We start from the raw sequence: 21,265 nt of genomic DNA on the forward strand, positions 1-21,265 counted from the left end.
GAAGGACTGTCTGGGGCCCTGAATGGTGGTGAGGGAGGCATATGTAGCACTTGTTCCGTTTACAAGGATAAGTGCCGGGAGGGAGATCGGTGGGGAGGGATGGTGGTGATGAATGGATAAGGGAGTCACATAGGGAGCGATCTCTGCAGAAAGCAGAGAGGGAAGGGAGGGAAAGGTGTGCTGCTTAGTGGTAGGATCCCGTTGGAAGTGGCAACGGGATCCCACCACTGTAGGAGGGGACTATGTTGAAAAATAAATGTGCTAGGTTTTCTAAAATTGACTCCTACCGTAGGCCACAAACTTATCAATCACTCATATATAGGTGGGTGAGGGAGAACCAGAATTGTGAGGGATTCATTTGGTCAGCAGGTGAGAATGCCAGTGGGAAATGGTTACTCTACAAGTCAAAAGGGAATTGTCTATAAATTTAAGTAGAGGTTTGTGAAGTGTTTGGATTGACCCTTTTCAATGGTGGCACAGGCTGTAAGGGCTGAACAGCCACCTCCTTTGCTATTTGTTCAGGTTGGCCAGCACTTTGAGTTTCTATGGAGTGGATGCTCAGGTGACAATTTAGCACGGGCCTGAAGGGAATTGGAGGGTGGGTTGAGCAGATTATGCCTAATGGGGGAGGAGTTCTTTGGTAAACCTGGACCTTGATGAGTTTTGTCTGTGATGAGTGAAGCAGGAAGCACTACTGGCCTTTAGAAGCATGCTGCTTGGGCAGATAGTGACCCCGACATTTTAGGGAAGAAAGTTGCCTTCATATAGGTAGTTTTCATATCCTCAGGGTACAGAGTAATTTTTTCAAGTATGGTCACAATTCTAATGATTGAATAGCTCTCAATAAACAAAGAAGTGGCAAAGCTGGTAGAGCCTTGAAGCCCCAGTGACCAGCCTGGGTTTGATTCTGACCTCCGGTACTGTTAGCATATTCTGGGATCATCTGATTATGCCTTGATGCTCTGATTACTTCTCACATGGCAAAGACATGCTGGTTGGTAAAGTAATTGGCCTTGGAATTTGCCTTAGCTTGGAGGTCAGTAGTAGAATCTTGGTGGGGGGGGCGGGTTTAAAGGGGATGGTGGTAGATGTTACACGTTTTAGAGATGTCAAGAGTGCCTTGAAAGTTGCTACAGGTGGCATGCAGTAATTGTTAAAACTGCTGTTAATTTTGTAACTGGTATGTTCATTCTCAGAATATTGCTGGGGGACTTAGTGTTGAATATCAGAGGCAGATGTTTCACTTTTCTTTTGGGATCTAATTGAATGGTACTTGTGGTGCAAATGTTACTTGCCATCTACCAGCTCAGGCTAAAAATTGCTAGATTTTGTAGTATGTTGGTATGCACACAATTGTAGGTAATTATTTCTCGCTGTGGACCTATAAAGAGAGGGTCATTGAGGAAGCAACTTTGTTCTGCCTGTTCCCTGAGGGACTGTTGCAGTGAGTTTTGAGTCTGGGATGTTTGACCACCAACAATTCCTGCCATTGATGTCTTGGGTAGTTTTACATGCTTGAACATTGAAATTAAGCTTGTTTTTAAGATGATTTCTAGAGTCTTTTCCATTAAGCACAGTGATAATCCCAGCATGAAGGGTGCCCTGGGTATGAGGGAATCAATTTACTGCAATTTGTGGCAATTTCTCAGAAATCCAAAGATTCATCTGAAGGAGCCAGTGGCCTGTTGAACAGTAATAACAAGTGGAATCTATATCCCATCAATCCAAGACAGGAGTTTTCCTCACTTGCATGAGAGGTGGGTTATCTATTTTATGGCACCAAAGTCGCCATCAGTTTCATACCATCAACCAGCAGAACAATCTCATTGGTCCCATTCTCCTTCCCTCTGTAACTTATGCTCCTGATGTGTATCACTCCCCTCTGTTCCGTATGTGGGAAATAATGGAATACCAAGGGAATAGTCATATGCATGAACTGTAAGGCAGCAGCACCAATCTTAACTTTCTGCTTTTACACTTGCTTTTGTCAGTTTCCCATGTTGTACTTGAGGGCTTTTTGGCCTGTGCTTTTTCTGTCCACATGCATGATAAGTTCCACCATTTTGTTTCTTTCCAGGCGGCAGACACACTGGCTGTGCGGCAGAAGCGTCGAATTTATGATATCACCAATGTTTTGGAGGGAATCGGGTTGATTGAGAAGAAATCAAAGAATAGCATTCAGTGGAAGTGAGTGTGTCTGTTTGCTGGGTGGATTCTGGGGCAGCATCTCCATGTGGTATTTGTGTTGGTCTCCTCTTTACCTCCAGTTTACCCACTTGTATTGTTCTTTCATAGAAACATAGAAAACCTACAGCACCATACAGGCCCTTCAGCCCACAGTGCTGTGCCGAACATGTCCTTGAGAAATTATCTCGGGTTACCCATAGCCCTCTATTTTTCTAAGCTCCATGTACCTATCCAGGAGTCTCTTAAAAGACTCTATCGTATCAGCCTCCACCACCACCGCCGGCTGCCTATTCCACGTACTCACCACTCTGCGTAAAAAAAAAAACTTACCCCTGACACCTCCTCTGTACCTATTTCCAAGCACCTTAAAACTGTGCCCCCTCGTGTTAGCCACTTCAGCCCTCGGAAAAAGCTTCTGGCTATCCACACAATCAATGCCTCTCTTCATCTCTATCAGGTCACCTCTCATCCTCCGACACTCCAAGAAGAAAAGACCGAGTTCACTCATCCTATTCTCTGCGTGCCTCATTTCCTCTGTTTTCCCCACCCTAGCTTTCCCTTGTTCCTCTGTATGAGTTGGCTTACAAATGCATTTCACATGATTTGCAACTGAAATGCAGGTGCCAGCACTAAATGGCAAATAACACAAATTAGAAGTGGTGTTAAATCACCTGCTCTTGCTGGAGTTCTTTTTGAACCCTACAAATTTTATCAACCTGCCATAAGAACTACAATAGTGTGGGATTGCTGGGTCATCAACCCCAAAGACAGGTTGTGGAAGTCAGTCAGGATCTGATTTAACTGAGGTGCAAGATAATGGAATCCTTTCAGTTCAGGATCACTGTACTCTACTTTCAGAATTGGTAACAGGGTATATTCATAAAACTTAATCCATTATGCATGGTGCTGCCTGCCACAGTTGCAAACCACTTGTAGGAATTGCTAATGGGTAGTTGCTGGAGGGGGAAAGGAGGGTGTGAGGGTGCTGGAGAACTGACTGATAACCTATTGCACAGTATCCTTATTTGTGTAAAACAGTGAGTTTCTGTTTAATTTCACACCTTTCAAGGTGAGAGCTATGCAAAGAACCACTGTTAAAATCACCACACACAAAATGCTGGAGGAACTCAGCAGGCCAGGCAGTATCTATGGAAAAGAGTAGTCGATGTTTCAGGCTGAGACCCTTCAGAACTGGAGGGAAAAAAAGGTGAAAAGTCAGAGTAAAGGCTGATTATACTTTTGTGTCAACTCTACGCCATAAGTACGGTGTCGCCACGAACCCTATGCAGAGCCGTACGCCGTAGCCTGATGCGCACCTCTCCCAAAATGTAACTACGTGTTGCGGCAACACAGACCGAACAACTGTGATTGGTCTGCTTGGTAGCATCGCGTTTCCTCATACGCTGCAATAGCTTCCATTTGGGCGACTGAAGGGCAGGGAAGGAACTCTGGCTGTAATGCTTGCCATAAAGCTTTACAGACCTCCGAAATTATGGAGGACACATTTCGCTTTTATGAGAAAAGACGCTGGCTTTAAACTTTTTTAACCTGAGAAAGACTACCATGACCATGAAGCTTTGCATGGGTAAGTATGTGCGCAGGCGCGACGTGCCTGAGTTGCAGAGTGATGCAGACACACCAACGCACAAGTATAAATGCTCACAATGCACGTAGGCCACTTGCATAGGCTATGGCGTCCATTTGACTCAAGTATAAATCAGCCTTGAGAAGGTGGAGGGAGGAGAGGAAGAAATACAAGATAGTAGGTGAAACTGGGGGTGAAGTAAAAAGAGCTGGGAAGTTGATTGGTGAAAGAGAATTGAGTTGGAGAAGGGGAAATCTGATAGGACAGAAGGCTATGGAAAGAAAAGGGGGAGGAGCACCAGAGGGAAGTGATGGGTGGGTAAGGAGATGGTGGGGGGCGGGGGGACGACACATTACTGTAAGTTTGAGAAATCAATGTTCATGCCATCAACTTGGAGGTTACCCAGACAGAATATAAGGTGTTACTCCAACTGGAGTGTGGCCTCATCACAGCAGTAGAGGAGTCTGTGGACTGGCATGTCAGAATGGGCACGTCCTTACCTGCCCATCACCTCCCTTTTGTGCTCCTCTCCCTGTCCTTTCAGATTCCCCTTCTCCAGCCCTTTATCTTTTTCCCTAATCAGCTTTCCAGCTCTTTACCTCACCTCTATTCCTTGTATTTCTTCCTCCCCTCCTCCACCTTCTTAATCTGACCTCATCTTTTTTTTCCTCCAGTCCTGGTGAAGAGTCTCAGCACGAAACGTTGATAATTTTGTGTGTGTTTCCAGCACTTGCAAATTTTTTCTTAATTATTAAAATCGCTATGGATTTAGAAGTATTTCATGATTCCTAGAAACATGGGAGTGGGTTTCCTGAGATTCCTGAGGGGGTTAATTCCTGAGATGGTTGGGAGAGCTTGATGTGTTTGACTCCGCCAACAGTAAAACACATTATTGAACTCATCACTAGATTATAAAGTAACAGGCAGAGGGTGAATTGACCTCAACACTGATGGAGTCAAGTGGACAGCAGTGCTAGCAGAGGATGCAGTTACTGCCATGCACTCTTAAACTAAAGCATTATTGAGAAATCCTTTGATTGACAAGAGTTCAACCAATCAGCGGCTTCTGAGTTGTTCAGCATCACTTATTAACCCTTTTTTAATCGATTATGGTCTGGTTGAAATTTGAAGACAATCTACATCCTAATAACAGATTATTTTTATTCACATGTTCACAAAAAATGTTCGAAAATCGATTATTTTATAGTTGATTTCCAATTTTTGTCCAGAAATGTGAATATGATGCTATCGTTGTTTTGGATCATGCGCCTTTAAGCTTAGCTTTTGAATTGAATGGTGTCAGTATTGCAAGCTCGCCTTGGCGTTTTCCAGAAAATTTATTACAAAGTTCGGACTTTGTCAAATTTATTGAGACTCAGATAAAAGATATTTTTCTTTTTAACAATACGGGAGATGCGTCGAAATTGATTATGTGGGATATATTTAAAGCATATTTGCGTGGTCAGCTAAGCTTAAGAAACAGACAAAAATAGAGTTCGATAAGATTTCAAAACAAATTAAAGACTTGGATAATATTTATGCAATTTCTCCTAACATTGTTTTATTTAAACAAAGGGTTGAACTCCAATCACAATATAATTTACTATTAACTTATCCTATTGAAAGAAATTTGCTTAAATTGAAAAGTCAATTTTATGTGTTTGGAGATAAAAATAATAAGCTATTAGCATCTCAATTAAAAGCAGCTAGAGCTAAAAGACAAATTTTAAAAATTCGTAAGGGAGACGGTAGTTTAGCTTGTAATTATGAAGACATTAATAAAAAGTTTCAAGACTTTTACATTGAACTTTATAAATCTCAGTTTCCAGCTGATCCTTCTAAAATGAATGCCTTTTTACAGAAGATGATTTTCCTAGGATTTCTGTTGAAGATCAACAAACTCTTGATACTCCTATTACTGAAAATGAAATTCAGAAAGATATTCTTTCAATGCAATCTGGTAAAGCTCCTGGATTGGATGGTTATTCTGTAGGATTTTATAAAAAATTTGAAAAATTGCTTTCTCCATATATGTTGGAAACGCTTAAAGATTCTTTTTTGATAGGAGAGTTACCTCCCACATTTTATGAAGCTTCCACTTCTTTAATTCTTAAGAAAGAGAAAAGGATATGGGGATGTGATGGCTTGCTGTGACGACTGCATAAGGATATTTTGAGAGTCATTACTTTGAATAGAAACATTTCTATAATTACTGAGGGGAGGCATAGAGGATTGTGTTTTCTTGAGATAGTTGAGGCATTGAGTGGTGAGTTCTTGCCATTGCTGGTAAGGGATACTGATTAGCCAGAAGGGCTCCAACCAGGAAGTCAGTGACATCACTTATCCTGTGTTAGGTGCTTTACTGCTGTGTTCTCTGTTAAATGGAATATGTCACATTAATCATGGCTTTCTGACTGCACTGAGAGATTCTGGACACATTCCATCCTCTTGTGCCTACGTTAAGCTAGAAATTGATTCCCAGTTAATCTCCTGATTTGTGAAAGAGTTGCAGAGAGCACAAACTGGCCATCATTTCAGTGGGTCCACATCAGCCACCCATTTGCAGTTAAACCTATATTAATCCATTCTGTAATTTTTCCTGCTTTCCTATCAACTCCCCCAAGTTTACATAGCATTGACTCCTACCGACTTCTAGTTTGCAAAGTAAAATGAGTTAGGGGAGATCTTGGGGCTTTCCTTAAGGCTTGCTTCCAGAATGCTTTTATTTTTAAAATGTTTCCCCTTCACCCCTGCAGTCCTTGGATCATCTCCATACAGTGAACCCCTCAGGGTTCAAGTACTGTTCAAGTAAATCATTCTTTGTTATACAATATTCTCTATCAATCCTCTCTAATTATGAGGAGTTAACTGTCTCTTAGTTGGCCTGAAATGGTGTGAGCCTGACAATTGGATGGAAATTCTGCCATAATTTTTAAATCTGTTCATTTTTTCACTGTTGGTTTCCTCTTCCATTTCTATTCTTGTAGTTCTAGGCAACAATTTTACTTTTAAGGCAGTCTGTTCTTTTTCTTCCTCTTTCCTTGAAGGATGACCGGGGTTATTAGCCTATATAGTCCTGGCAAGAAGCTAGGTTGCATTGGAGTGTGGATGCTTCAAGGAAGATCCAGAATGTATTGTCCTCTCTGAGTTCATTGGTGCTGGACTGGCTGATCTCTGCCTTTCCAGAGGGGTTTTCCACTGGTCACTGTGCTGACTTGGAACCATTCATATTGACAGGCAATATGTGATTAAATAACATTTTGGATACAAAACCCTAACTTGCCCCCTGCACTTCTACATCATTTACAGAGGAGATTTACAAGGATTAGGGAGCATTTATGAGAATAGGTTGAGTAAACTTGGCCTTTTCTCCTTGGAGCGACGGAGGATGAGAGATGACCTGATGGAGGTGTATAAGATGATAAGATGCATTGATCGTGTGGTTAGTCAGAGGCTTTTTCCCAGGGCTGAAATGGCTAACACAAAAGGGCACAGTTTTAAGGTGCTTGGAAGTAGGTACAGAGGAGATGTGGGGGGTAAGTTTTTTTTTACGCAGAGAGTGGTGAGTGCATGGAATGGGCTGCCAGCAACGGTTGTGTAAGGTCAATAAGGTCTTTTAAGAGACTCCTGGATAGGTGCATGGAGCTTAGAAAAATAGGTGCTATGGGTAACCCTCGGTAATTTCTAAAGTAAGGACATGTTCAGCACAGCATTGTGGGCAGAAGGGTCTGTATTGTGCTGTAGGTTTTCTATATTTCTATTTGCACCCCAATGATAGTTAACAGAACAAAAAAAAAGCAACACACATCAAAGTTGCTGGTGAACGCAGCAGGCCAGGCAGCATCTCTAGGAAGAGGACCTGACGAAGGGTCTCGGCCTGAAACGTCGACTGTACCTCTTCCTAGAGATGCTGCCTGGCCTGCTGCGTTCACCAGCAACTTTGATGTGTGTTGCTTGAATTTCCAGCATCTGCAGAATTCCTGTTGTTTGCGAGAACAAAAAAAAAACTTTTTCCTCATGAAACTGTCCAGAAATGTTTGATTTAATGTCTAAAATCCCATGGTTCACCAATTGGCTCTAGGAATGGTGGCTTAGCAATTAGTGGGATACTGTTATAGTTTGGAGTGTCTGAGATCAGAGTTCAATTCTGGCATCCTCGTAAGGAGTTTGTAAGTTCTCCCCATGAATGTGTGTGTTTCCTCCAGGTGCTCTGGTTTCCTCCCACAGTTCAAAGATGTACCAATTAGTGGGTTAATTGATCATTGTAAATTGTCCCATGATTAAGTTAGGGTTAAATTGGGGATTTGCTGGGCAGTGCAGCTCGAAAGGTTGAAAGGTCCTATTCCACACTGTATCTAAATAAACAAAGTAAATAAAAGAATAAGGCAACTAGATAGGTCTGCTTGCTAAACTGATACATTTTAGAATACAGCATTAATTACCTTTGATTCAACAGATATTTCCTGTGCTCCCTTTAAAGCTGAGCTTCACCAAAATTTATTACTCTACTGTGTAAATTTTAAGGAAAGTAAAGTAAGTAAATGTTGGGACACTGATATAATAACTATAGTGTAGAAAATCTTCTACTCCAACAATGCTAGATGAAAAGAGTTTTGATGTAGTAGTGTTGCTATCAAGTGTACACACCAGATTAACTGCTTAAAGGTTCAGGTTAGGTGCTAGAAGTAGTTGGAGTTTGGTGGGGGGGGGGTCATGAGGGGGAAGCCCTTGTGAAGCTGTGCTGAACACAGACCTCTTTAGCATCCTGCACCAGCTGTAATTTACACCTTGTGTCTTTGTCCTCTATGACAGAGGGGTGGGCCCAGGCTGTAACACACGAGAGATCGCGGACAAACTCATTGACCTGAAAGCGGAGATAGAGGACCTGGATCGGCGGGAGCAGGAGCTGGACCAGCAGCGAGTCTGGGTTCAGCAGAGCATTCAGAATGTGACAGATGACATCGAGAACAGCAGATATCCTTTGATGGAGCTCCCTTCCACTCCTTTGAACCCTGCACAAATTTCAGGTCGTGTACAGCCGCACATTGCTGCCTGTGGACCCAGTTTATTCTGAGTAGATCTGTTTAGAGTGAAGCCAAGCTCCAGTAATAAACCTGAACACTGCCCTTCTTCCCTCCATCTTCAGTTTATAAACAGGAGAATTAGGAGCAGGTGCAGGACTCTCACTGCTTCACACTTCTCCATCATTGAATGAGATCATAGCTGGTCTAGTTGGAACCCCAATTTCATGTTTTCATGTACTCCTTTTGCCCACCCCACCCCCACCCCTCCAGGGCCTATCAGTAATCTGCAATCTCCCTCTGCCTTTTAAAAATACTCAGAGGCTCTGTTACCACTGCCTTTTGACAAGATGGTTTTAAGGACTTCATATCCTCTAAAGGAGAGTTTTACATCATCACTGCCTTAAATATGCTGACCTATAATTTCTAGATGCTCCAGCATGAGGCAACCCATCTACCTTATCAAAACCACCTCTCTCAAAAGAACCCCCAAAGATACAAGCCTAGCCTGCATGGTCTTTCAGCATAAGACAACCCAGTTTCACTTCTCATGCAGGATGATTCCATCAGGAGCCTGAGTGCAAGTCCTTCATTCAGGCCTAGTTGATATTGTTTTGTCAGCTGCTCACTTAGGGCTGTTGGTTGGCCCTCTGTGACTCTGGTAGTCTTCTCTCCCTACCTGAAATTAATAACGAGCTTCCTTTTCCCTCCCATTGATGTGCCCTGCCTATCCATAGATAGCTGCCCTGGAAGTCTGAGTTAGTGCTTGTCCATTAGGAGATAAACAGCAGGAGGCTCAGCTGCTCTGAGGTGATGTCACCGTTCCCTTGTATGTCCTTAACTGTGTTGCTTCACATTAGCATACGTGACACATGAAGATATGTGCCGATGTTTCAAAGGTAAGCAATCGTCAGACGTGGCCCCAGAGCCTAGATACATTGTCCTGGGACAGGAGGGTGGGGAAGGGGTATGTCGGTGTCTGGGGAGGAGGTTGATGCAGGGCCTGCACTTTGTGCTAAGTCCTCAAATGTAAACTTGTTCTTGATACATTGGATCCCTCAGGATTGAGTTTCTGGAGGAGTTGCTGATGGTGTACATGCCCTTTGTTAGCATTCCTTGTTCGCTACTTTTGGGCTGTTGCCTCTCCCTTGTTCTGCTCCCAATGCCTATTCTCGTGTGGTGTTGAGACAGTGAACTTGGTGGTTTGCAAGGTATACATTAATGCCTGTCTCTTTTTAACATGCAGGTGATACACTGTTAGCGATCCAGGCACCCTCAGGCACACAGCTGGAAGTGCCGATTCCTGAGGGGGTGAGTACTTTAGGATGTCAAAATCTCTCTGCTGTCTCTCCTTCCCCTCTTCCCCCAGTTGAGCTGTGGCCTTCTGTTTGCCACCTTTCCTTGCCTGGTTATTGAGCCCCTTGCTTGTTTTGCAGGTTCCAAACGGAGTGAAGAAATACCAGATCCACCTGAAAAGCACAACTGGTCCCATTAATGTGTTGTTGGTGAACAAAGACACTTCCTCCTCCAGTCCAGTTGTTGTGCCTGTGCCCCCACCTGAAGATCTCATTCAGTGCCCTCCCACAGTGCACACCACCCCACAAAGGCCTATCCTAGCCAGCAACCAAGAGGCAGAAACTAGATCCCCAGCCCGACCTGCCTCTCCGTCCCCTGCCCCTCAGATACCTCCCCACCCGCCCAGAGCAGCGACACCCACAGGTAGGTCTCTCCTGCAACGATGTGCTTTTTAACCTCTTGAGACCAGTGGTTAAACAGCAGATGGAATGGTCGAGTGGCGTTGCTGTTTGTATGGTTGAGTGGATCCATTGCAAATGGTGGTTAGTTTTTCTGTCAAAGGTGCATTCCCACTGGATAACTCCCCACGTGTGTCGGGTCGCCAAACACATTGTAGTTGCTGACAGTCGGCTGCTGATACAGTGGATGGAAGACCTACCTTGTGTGTTGAGCTACTGGAAGTTTTATTTGCTTTGAGTTAAGTGAAAAGAGCGTATGATCAAACTGGGCTTAATAACTGTGGAGAGGAAATATGGGGTGCCTTGTTCCATTTTTATAAGTTCCTTCCTGCAGTCACCAGCACCCTCATGGCACCTAAGTCCCTGCCTTTCCTCTCTGCTCCTGCTGGTTGTTCCTTCTTTCCCTCAACCTTTTGCCTTCCTTCCCCTTCAGCTGGTTATGTAGAAGAAAGTCTGAACTCCACAAAGACATAACAAGTGCACAAGGGAAAGGAAGCAGGTTACAATCTCCATGTAGTGAGTGGCGATTAACAGGCTCAGTGGAATATTTTCAATAACCACCTATTCTGAGTTCCAACTTCTTGCTCCACTTAGGTTGCACATTGTCCTCTTCACTCATAGCTCTGTATTTATCCTTCTTAGCTCTGTTCCTCCAAGCCGCTGCTCAGCAGCTGAGTTCTGCATCTCCCACTGCGTTGCTTGTCTGTGTTTTTTTCCCCTCTCCCAAGTCTCCCCTCCATGATACTCTGTGCTATTTACATTCATTCTTATTGCAAGTAGAAAGTAGTTGTTTAGCGGAATCATTACAATATATATAACCATATAACAATTACAGCACGGAAACAGGCAATCTCGGCCCTTCTAGTCCGTGCCGAACTCTTACTCTCACCTAGTCCTACCGACCTGCAAATAATCTGTTATTAGTGGTATTTGTAGAATGACAGCTGGGTTGTCCCTTGACCTTGCGATCTGATCTGTAGTTGATTTGTAATGACTTCAGGTATTGACTTATTCACTGTGCACAAAATTCCTTGAGCAAGAGCCTGCTGCCTGTTACTCAGTTGGACTTTGACACCTTTAATACTGTGACCTCTGACATCTTATTTCCTCCCTTAACCTCTTACCTCCTTCTCAGTACCTACTGCGTCACCTCAAGAGCCCCAAAACAGCACCAGCGGTGTCTTAAGCCTCGAGCCCCTCAACCTGCTCCCGACGTCTGCCTGTCAGGCTGCAACCATGGAGACGCAGCCTCTAGAATCTTCCGCTTCGTTGGACAGCAGCACGTCTTTGTCCAATCCCAATACTTCCTTCGTTCCAATCAAATCTGAAACTTCAGTGGGTGAGTTGTGTTTTACTGCTGTCAGCTTAGATCTGTTCTGAGGGCTGATAAGAGTGGAGACCCTTGCCTTGCTTTGCAAAGTCGAGGAAGGTTATGGAAAAACAAAAACATGAGATTCTACAGGTGTTGTAAATCTAGAGTAACACACTAAATGCTGGAGTAACTCAGCAGATCAGGCAGCAGGCAGGTGTTGTCTTTATTCTTTTCTTTGATGCTGCTTGACCTGCTGAGTTCCTCTGGCATTTGGTGTATGGACAAACAAAGGTCCCTACAGAGCCACAGTAGCACAGCTGGTAGAACCACTGCTCTACATCTCCAACAACTTAAATTAGGTTTTCTTTGGTACAGTTTGCACATTCTCCCTGTGAATGACTAAGTTTCCCCTCGCGTCTCAAAGATGTCCCAAGCTGATAGGTTAGTTGGCTGCTGTAAATTGCCACCAGTGTATGGGTGAATGGCAGAATCTGATAGGAATTAATAGGAATGCGGGCTGAATAAAATAGGGTAAGGAGAGTGTAAATGGGATACTGTTGATTGGTGTAGATTAAATAGGCTGAAGGTGTTGATTCCCTGTTTCTTTATCACTCCATGCCTTTAGGAGTACACACATTTTGATCACGGAGACACTAGGCTATCTTTGTTGCTGGTGAACTTTACCACAGCTTGGAGCCCTGGCTTGCATTGCATGTGCCTGGGTGCTGCCCTTGTATGAAATCCCAACCCACAGCCAGCAGCATGGACTAACCTCCAGTTATAGCTCAGAGCCACTATTGTTACTGTCTATATTCTACCCAAGCTGCCCTTCGGAAACATCAATGCTGAGGTAACTGAAGCAAGATGGAGTAGCTGTGACAGAGCTCCATCTGTACTGGGGAACCGTTACACCCAGCATACCAAGGACAGACCCCACGAGGCTAATGTTTAACCACTTCCTGATTTGAATAAAGACACGGCAGCAAAGGCAGCAGGTGTTTCTGGATCAAAAGAGAAGCCAGAATCTCCTCCCACCCATTGACAGCTGGCCACAAGGCTTCAGCCTGTAGCTCAGTGACCACAATCCAGAGGCTCCGATTCTTTGACCATAATCCTAATTCCAGAAGAGCAGGGAGTAACTCCTTCACTTCAGGCTTTCTGAATGTGGCAAGCTGAACCATCCCTAATTCCATTCAGTCTTTCCCACTTTAGCTTAAGTACTCTACTGGAAGCGAGTGCACTTTACCCTACCCTTCACTTGTACTGCCCCAGTGGTGGGGGCTCTGCTTGTCTGTTTAATCCTTCAATTTGATTCTGCCCTTCACCCCTTAACTCTTCTCTTTTGTAGTGACATGGTTGTGATTTTCTTTCACAGAACTGGAATTTCCTAAAGAATTAACGGAGATGTTTGACCCCACTAAAGGTAGGTGTGATAATCATTTGCTTTACTAATTCAGCATAGTGCAGCCCTGGACACTGGCCATAAGCTTCTCTTCCTCTGAAGTTGTTTATTCTTGTTTAGGGAGCCCTACAGCAAGCATTGACCCTGGACTCCCGTAACTTACTGATTTTCAGTTGATCTCTCACTGGACAAAAGGGAATGATGGAGTTGTCTGTGACCAGAACTGGTTGTTTGGGGAGTGGGGGGTGGGGGGGGGGGGTTGGAATAGTTCCCAGCTCCAATCTTTCTGGGGTTGTCTCCTCTCTTTCTCTCGCTATGGGACCCTGGTACATTTCCACAGTTTGGTTGATGGCTGCAGTGAGCATGTCTTTACATAGACTAGACACCAAAGTTCTGGGCTCGTATCTCATACCCTCTTGCCACATGATCATTTTGGTGTATTGTCACCCTCCACTGTTTAGTCATGTAATAGCAGTTTGGTTAGCTTAACCTCGTGAAGTTTTCTTCTGGTGAACAAGCATCCTTGGCCATTCAGAGATGATAACTGAATCTTATCCACGGAAGTTATGCACCCTTTTCTCTCAGCAACCTCTTCCAGCTCTTGAAAGAGTTTCGTGTTTTTTCCAGTGACGTTCAGTGATTTCCTGTCCATTTACACTCTGTGTTGGTGTTCACCCTAAAGCAATGCTGGGCCTTTCTCCTTGCCTGGATGAGAGAAGCACCAACGGTATAAAGCTCAAATATCATCCAGGACAAAAGAATCCACTTTATTGTCACCTAGTCCACCCTCCTAAACAATAATTCCCTCTTCTGCCAGAATCAGAATCGGGTTTATTATGTGTCGTGAAATTTGTTAACTTAGCAGCAGCAGTTCAATTTAATACATAATATAAAAGAAGAATATAATAATAAATAAACCAATTACAGTATACTGTCACGTACCCCGTGACGGGTTAAAGAACCAGCAGAAATGGAAAACACTTTGGAGTCCAGTATTGCTATTAACTAATATTATTAGTAACTACGCAATACAGTAATATAACATCAGATATATTAAACAGGTTAGCAATGAATATATATATATATATATATATATATATATATATATGTGTGTGTGTGGAAATATATGAAAAATCAAGCTTCAAGTCTAGGGGTAAATAGATACAGTCTTATGATGATGAGTAAAGTTCAGTTCGTGGTATTGAGTTGATTGAGTAGTGATGGGGAGAGAGAGGGAGAGATTTGAGTCTTCAAGTGAGCTGACGCTGTCGATCTTCCCGTTGTCCTCCGACCACAACAGAGGGGACCGTTCTTCTGTGGTGGAGTTATCAACCCCGACGAGGGTTGGACACACAAATAACTCCTCACCGGTCAATCCCTTTTCACACTGCGAGAGCCACCGATCAATCCTTCAAAACCCACTTTTTATCTGTGGGCACAACAAAGCAAATTCAGTGTCCAAAACCATGTGTCTGTCCGTTTATCATCTGACCTTCTATTTATCTCACCGTGCCGAATACTAGCTGTCCACCAACCAGCCCCTCCCCTCTCTCTCTAAGAATACAGAAGCTGAAACCAGTGTCCTTGTAAAACTGTAAACATGCTGCAGAAAACCCATAACATCATCTTCGTCTCTCTCTCTCTCTCTCTCTCTCAAAAACAAGATGTCGGTGTTTAATCTCAATCTCCCCCTCTCTCCCCCCCTCTCCCCCCCTCCCTCTCTGTATTTTGGTACTATGAACAAAATACTCTACATTACCTACCTAGGCTGTTCCAACATTGTCTTCCAAACCCACAAGCTTGACAGCAAATGATGGCTGTGGATTCCCGTTAATTGGACACATTGGGATCAATACATTTTGGCCCAATTAAGCACCTGCTCCAATTAGCCAAAATTTTATAAAAATAGTTAAAAAGGTATAAAAGACAAACTGAGTAACAAATTAAGCATTTAAAGGAAATACACAACAAATTAGAACACTACCAGTATTACTGCAGTAATATAAAACTATACCTAATAATTATCAGTGGAGGAATTCATCCAGTGTATGATGCTATGTTTTTGACTGTAAGTGAGCAAAATTGGTGCAGACACCTAGTGTAGATAATGAACTGCCGTAATACAATGCTTTCAACAATTGCATCCTCTGAATCAAGATGATTGTCAATACTTTCAAATTCTTGATGGTTCCCAAGTTGAAGTAGTGAAATCGTTTCATTTTCACTTCCGTTTGTTTCTGACATCTCTAAGCCTGAGTGTTTGAATTAGCCATGAGCAAAACAATTCTGAATTGTCTTACTGCTTATTTCTCACCAACTATCAACAAAAATTACTGCTTTTTGAACACAAAGAACTTTCAAATGATGCTATTTAAAAGCTGTTGCTCTAAGCATGATGTAGCATCTTAACGGCCACACAAGTGCACGCAAATGACACTATTTAGAAACTATTCGGCACCAGTCTTTTGTTCCAATTGACTGTCATAGTGTCCCAAATAAAAGAAGGGAATCCTGGCAATTCTCTCGATTTAGTTTTTGTTCTTGAAGTTGCTGCAAATAAGCGACTGCCCCGATAAACTGATGGCCCAATTAACCAGAATCCACTGCACGTGGGAATACTGCCCCCTTCAGGTTTTGTTCCAGGTTGCACTGTACTGATCTGGAAATATTCTGGCATTCCTAAATGATTGGTCTAAATCCTGGAACTCCTTCTACAGCAATATCCCAAGAGCACCTTCACCAGAAAGACTGTGGCAGTTTAAAGTTCAAAGTAAATTTTATTATCAATGTACATATATGTCACCATATACAACCCTGAAATTCATTTTTTAGCAGGCATACTCAATAAATCTGTAGAACAATAACCATAACAGAATCAGTGAAATACTGTCCAACTAGAGCATTCAACCAGAATGCGGAAGACAAACTGAGCAAATACAATAGATAATAGATGCAGGAGTAGGCCGTTCAGCCCTTCGAGCCAGCACCGCCATTCACTGTGATCGTTGGTGATCATTCACAATCAGTATCCAGTTCCTGCCTTATCCCCATAACCTTTGATTCCACTATCTTTAAGAGCTCTAGCCTTCTTTCTTGAAAGCATCCAGAGACTTGGCCTCCACTGCCTTCTGGGCAGAGCATTCCACATATCCACCACTCTCTGGGTGAAAAAGTTTTTCCTCAACTCCCTTCTAAATGGCCTACCCCTTATTCTTAAACTGTGGCCTCTGGTTCTGGACTCCCCCAACATCGGGAACATGGTTCCTGCCTCTAGCGTGTCCAATCCCTTAATAATTTTATATATTTCAATCAGATCTCCTCTCAGCCTTCTAAATTCCAGAGTATACAAGCCCAGTCGCTCTAATCTTTCGACATATGACAGTCCCGTCATCCCGGGAATTAACCTTGTGAACCTACGCTGCACTCCCTCAATAGCAAGAATGTCCTTCCTCAAATTTGGAGACCAAAACTGCACACAATACTCCAGGTGTTGTCTCACCAGGGCCATGTACAGCTGCAGAAGGACCTCTTTGCTCCTATACTCAATTCCCCTTGTTATGAAGGCCAGCATGCCATTAGCTTTCTTCACTGCCTGCTGTACTTGCATGCTTGCTTTCAGTGACTGATGTACAAGAACACCTAGATCTCGTTGTATTTCCCCTTTTCCTAACTTGATTCCATTTAATTAATAATCCGCCTTCCTGTTCTTACAACCAAAGTGGATAACCTCATTTATCCACAGTAAACTGCATCTGCCATGCATCCACCCACTCACCCAGCCTGTCCAAGTCACCCTGCATTCTCATAACATACTCCTCAAATTTCACACTGCCGCCCAGCTTTGTGTCATCTGTAAATTTGCTAATGCTACTGTTAATCCCTTCATCTAATGTATATTGTAAACAGCTGCGGTCCCAGCACTGGACCCCGTGGTACCCCACTGGTCACCGCCTGCTATTCCGAAAGGGACCCATTAATCGATACTCTTTGTTTCCTGTCAGCCAGCCAATTTTCAATCCATGTCAGTACTCTGTCCCCAATACCATGTGCCCAAATTTTGCACACTAATCTCCTATGTGAGACTTTATCAAATGCTTTCTGAAAGTCCAGGTACACTACATCCACTGACTCTCTCTTGTCCATTTTCATAGTTACATCCTCAAAAAATTCCAGAAGATTAGTCAAAAGAAATAATAGTAAATAAGCAATAAATATCGAAAACATGAGGTGTAGAGTCCTTAAAAGTGAGTCCATTGTTTGTGAGAGCATTCAACAGCATGATGTTAATACTTGAGGGATAATAACTGTTCCTGAATCTAGTGATGTTAGTCCTGAGGCTCCTTACCACCTTCCTTATGGCAGCAGCAAGTGGGGGGGTCTCTGGATGCTGCTTTCCTGCAATAGTGTTTCAAGTAGGTACCTCACCACCAAGGACAGATCGGAATGAACCAGTAAATGTGGGTTTTGGCACTAGTGCCCAAATTATGAAAAGTAAATTTTACAGAATGGGGCTTTGTTTTCCAGCTCTTGCCCTGTGCCCCAGTTCTGTCTGTGCTGGGTTTAATTCTGTCCTAACCAACCCCAGCCCCATACCCGACAGGTTGCTGACAGAGTTGAGTTCAATGCACAGTGCTGCCTGCTGCCGTTGTGCTGCAGTGTGACTGGGCCTAAATGAAATTCATCATGACCTGATCGTTATCTGTTGCTTACTGCTGTACATCTTCCTACTGGATGCCCCCCTGAGGTCCCACTGGAAGTGAAACCCCAATGAACTGTGGTCTGCTGGGGCTGTGTGGTCTTTTGAGTTTCAACATTTTTAGACAGGTTTATTACAGCTTGGATACAAGGAGTTTGTTTTCCCTAACTGAGGAGACTCAGTGGGGGGAGGGGATGTTGGAGTCACAAAATTAAGGGTTGGTCATTCAGGATGGAGATGAAATGAAATGTCTTCACCCAAAGGGTGGTAATTTTTTTTGAATTCGTCTCCAAATAGAGCTCTGGAGGCTCTAAGTCAAGATTTAAAGCTTTTTAAATATTAAGACAACCAAAGGGTATGGAGTTAATGGATGAAAATGATGCTGAGGTAGAAGATCCGCTCGAACTTTATTAGAGCAGGAATGAGTGGCCAGTTTGGTCCCTCGTTTTTTTGTTGATTGTGAAGTCTTGCATCTTCCTTGTATAACCTCGGTAGATTATGCTACTGATTTATGAATTCTCTTTCCAGTAGTGATCAGCATCTGACCTCATCAATTTCAATGCAGACAGTGTTATGAAAACAATTCAACTATTAAACATGAGGTTTAATAGTTTTTCCATCTAGGTAGTTATGGAAGATTTTATGCTACCAGGTGGTCATAGGCTTGTGCGTTTGGGACAAAGCAAAAAATAGCTCCTACTCAGACTGCCTTAATGGTGGGGGTTTTCCATATCAGATATGCAAGTTAACATGTTTTTGGCTGGAGCGTTTAATATCATACTAAGAAAACTGGAATGTTGGAGAGTGCCATGTTTCCATGGTGAGGTAGAGTTATGCACCAGTGAAAGATGTCCCTGATCCTCCTTACACACAATGTGCCAGCCTGGATCACTGGGAACTATTATTTGTGTAGGATGGCTGGGTGCTTAGTGAGAAATCTATACTGGCTCCAGCAGAGCTGAAAGAAGACTAGAAGAAACCGGCCCTGCTTTCAGAAGTAGTTCAAACATCCCTTTCTGCCTCAGTCCAGCTGTTGCTTAAGTCAGAGAAACAGGCTTTCCGCCTGTTCTGTTTTGCCTCACAGGTTCTGCTTATTTTCTTGGTGTGATATGTTGCCTGCATTAGTGTAACCTGGAAAGTCCCTGTTGTTAAGATTATGCTTTATTTTTCTTGTCCCCACCTGCATACTCGATTGCTCCTCAAAAGTCTCCTAGTTAAGCCTTTGGCTGGCCAGTTAACTGCTGCATTTCAAGTAGGCCATTGTCCCTATCCAAGAAGAGTCTGGCCTTTGCTGTAGATACACATTTCTAGCTCCACGCTTAAGCTTTTGGTCTTCCAAAGTAAGAAATGCAGAGGGTGAGAATTCAGAGGTGTGACCCCCTAGGATGCACTACTCTGCATATACATAGCTTCATGACATGCCAGAGCACCTACCACCAGTTAAATGTAAGCAATGTGAGGTAACTATGATAGATAATGTAGTGCTAGTTCCTAAATAACCTGTGTGAATATGGGTTAAGGGATAAGTATCCAGTCATTGGGAGAAATCCCTACCGCTCATCCAAAAGTTGAGTTGTTCCAAGGGCGTGCTGCTACCTCCACTGCAGTAATCTGTCAGCCTGGGCCATGTACTTGTCTTTAGGACTTCAACCCACATCATTGTCCTGCAAAGCTGAGTTGTCTTTAAAGAAAGACTGGGTAGTGAGCATGGGTTATTGGCTGGCGAATGTGTAAAGTGGCAGTGAGCTGCAGTCTCATCCTTAGTGATCTGGATTCAGTCCTCGCCTCCAGTGCTCTGTGTTTGTGGAGTTTTGTGTTCTCCCTGTGACCATGTGGGTTTTCCCTGGGTTCCCTGGTTTCCTCCCGCATCCCAGAGACCTGCATTTTAATTCATTGCTGTAAATTCACTCTAGTGTGAAGGTGAGGAGTGGAATCTGGGTGGAAGGAGGGTTGACGGACAAAGTGTCATATAATGGGATCAGCATAGGATTGGTGTGAATGGGTACGTGATGGTCAGTGCTAATTTGCTGGGCCAAAGGGCCTGTTTAAAAGTTGATTGACTTAAGGGGAAGAGAAGTTTTTAATAAAGAGAGAGGAGTAGGGGTGGTGAAGATTCAAAGTTGTAGTCTTCAATTAGGCCTGCTCAAGGCTCCATCTTATGCTCACCTGCAAATGAAGGAACACTTTCTTCACACACTGAGTAAAAGCTGAGCTGGGATGTGCTGGACTGCAGGCCACTGCTTATTGTGGAGCAGTGATGAACCAAAGTAGGGAGTCAAGATAGTGAAGGTTATGCAATCCAATAAATCAAACCTGTTATACTTATATGGTTTATATGTTCTTGTTATTGTTATGATATGCTTTCAGGTTTTTCACCATTTAATTTTAGTCATTTTCGTTTGACATTGAAAGAGTCCTTAAATGCCTCTGTCTATTAGAGACATTTATGAACTATTAGGCTTTGCAGACTTCAGAGGGCATTCTAAGGCCATGACTCAGGAGACAGCCTGTGGTCCACTTTACCTCTTCCCACAGAGGTAGGCTTGGATGGGTAACTGTAGACCTAGCCCAGTGAAGATTCTGGGCGTTTAAGACGACTTGATCACAGAACATTTTAAAGATGCACATTCTTAGATTTTTGGATATTTAGAGAAGCAAAGAATTGTCATAGAACACTACAGTACACATATAGGCCCTTCGGTCCATCTACTTCTTGTTGAACTATTAATCTACTTAGTCCTATTGACTTGCATCTGAACCAGATGCTTTAACTTTGTCTTTGACTTCTCTTGTCAGCCACGGTTGCATCCCTTTTCCATTCGAAAATTTCTTCATTTTTGGAATATACCTGTCTTGCACCTTCCTCACTTCTCGCATAAACTCCAGCCACTGCTGCTCTGCTGTCTTTCCCGCCAGTGTCTCCTTCCAGTCAACTTTGGCCAGATCCTCTCTCATGCCACTGTAATCTCCTTTACTCCACTGAAATACCGACACATCAGATTTCGGCTTCTGTTTTTCAAATTTCACAGTGAACTCAATCATGTTATAATCACTGCTTCCTAGGGGTTCCTTCACCTCAATCTCTCTAATGACCTCTGGTTCATTACACAATACCCAGTCTAGTACAGCCGATCCCCTAGTGGGCTCAACAACAAGCTGTTCTAAAAAGCCATCTCGCAGACATTCTGCAAATTCTCTCTCTTGAGATCCAGTGCCAACCTGATTTTCCCAATCCACTGGCGTGTTAAAATCCCCCACAATTATCATAACATTGCCCTTCTGACAAGCCTTTTCTATTTCCAGTTGTA

The 21,265-nt window shown here is 43.3% G+C and overlaps 1 protein-coding gene across 1 annotated transcript in view; it reads left to right on the plus strand.

The window, feature by feature from the left end:
* e2f4 (E2F transcription factor 4) overlaps nucleotides 1–21,265 on the plus strand; it is a 46,427-nt gene that overhangs the window by 15,708 nt on the left and 9,454 nt on the right. The window contains exons 2-8 of the mRNA XM_072279319.1: nucleotides 2,078–2,187; nucleotides 8,585–8,746; nucleotides 9,649–9,692; nucleotides 10,040–10,104; nucleotides 10,230–10,512; nucleotides 11,683–11,886; nucleotides 13,235–13,282. Coding sequence (XP_072135420.1) covers nucleotides 2,078–2,187; nucleotides 8,585–8,746; nucleotides 9,649–9,692; nucleotides 10,040–10,104; nucleotides 10,230–10,512; nucleotides 11,683–11,886; nucleotides 13,235–13,282 — 916 coding nt within the window. The remainder of the gene's footprint in view (nucleotides 1–2,077; nucleotides 2,188–8,584; nucleotides 8,747–9,648; nucleotides 9,693–10,039; nucleotides 10,105–10,229; nucleotides 10,513–11,682; nucleotides 11,887–13,234; nucleotides 13,283–21,265) is intronic.

This window comes from Mobula birostris, chromosome 15 (genome assembly GCF_030028105.1).
Source record: "Mobula birostris isolate sMobBir1 chromosome 15, sMobBir1.hap1, whole genome shotgun sequence".
Lineage (NCBI taxonomy): Eukaryota > Metazoa > Chordata > Chondrichthyes > Myliobatiformes > Myliobatidae > Mobula > Mobula birostris.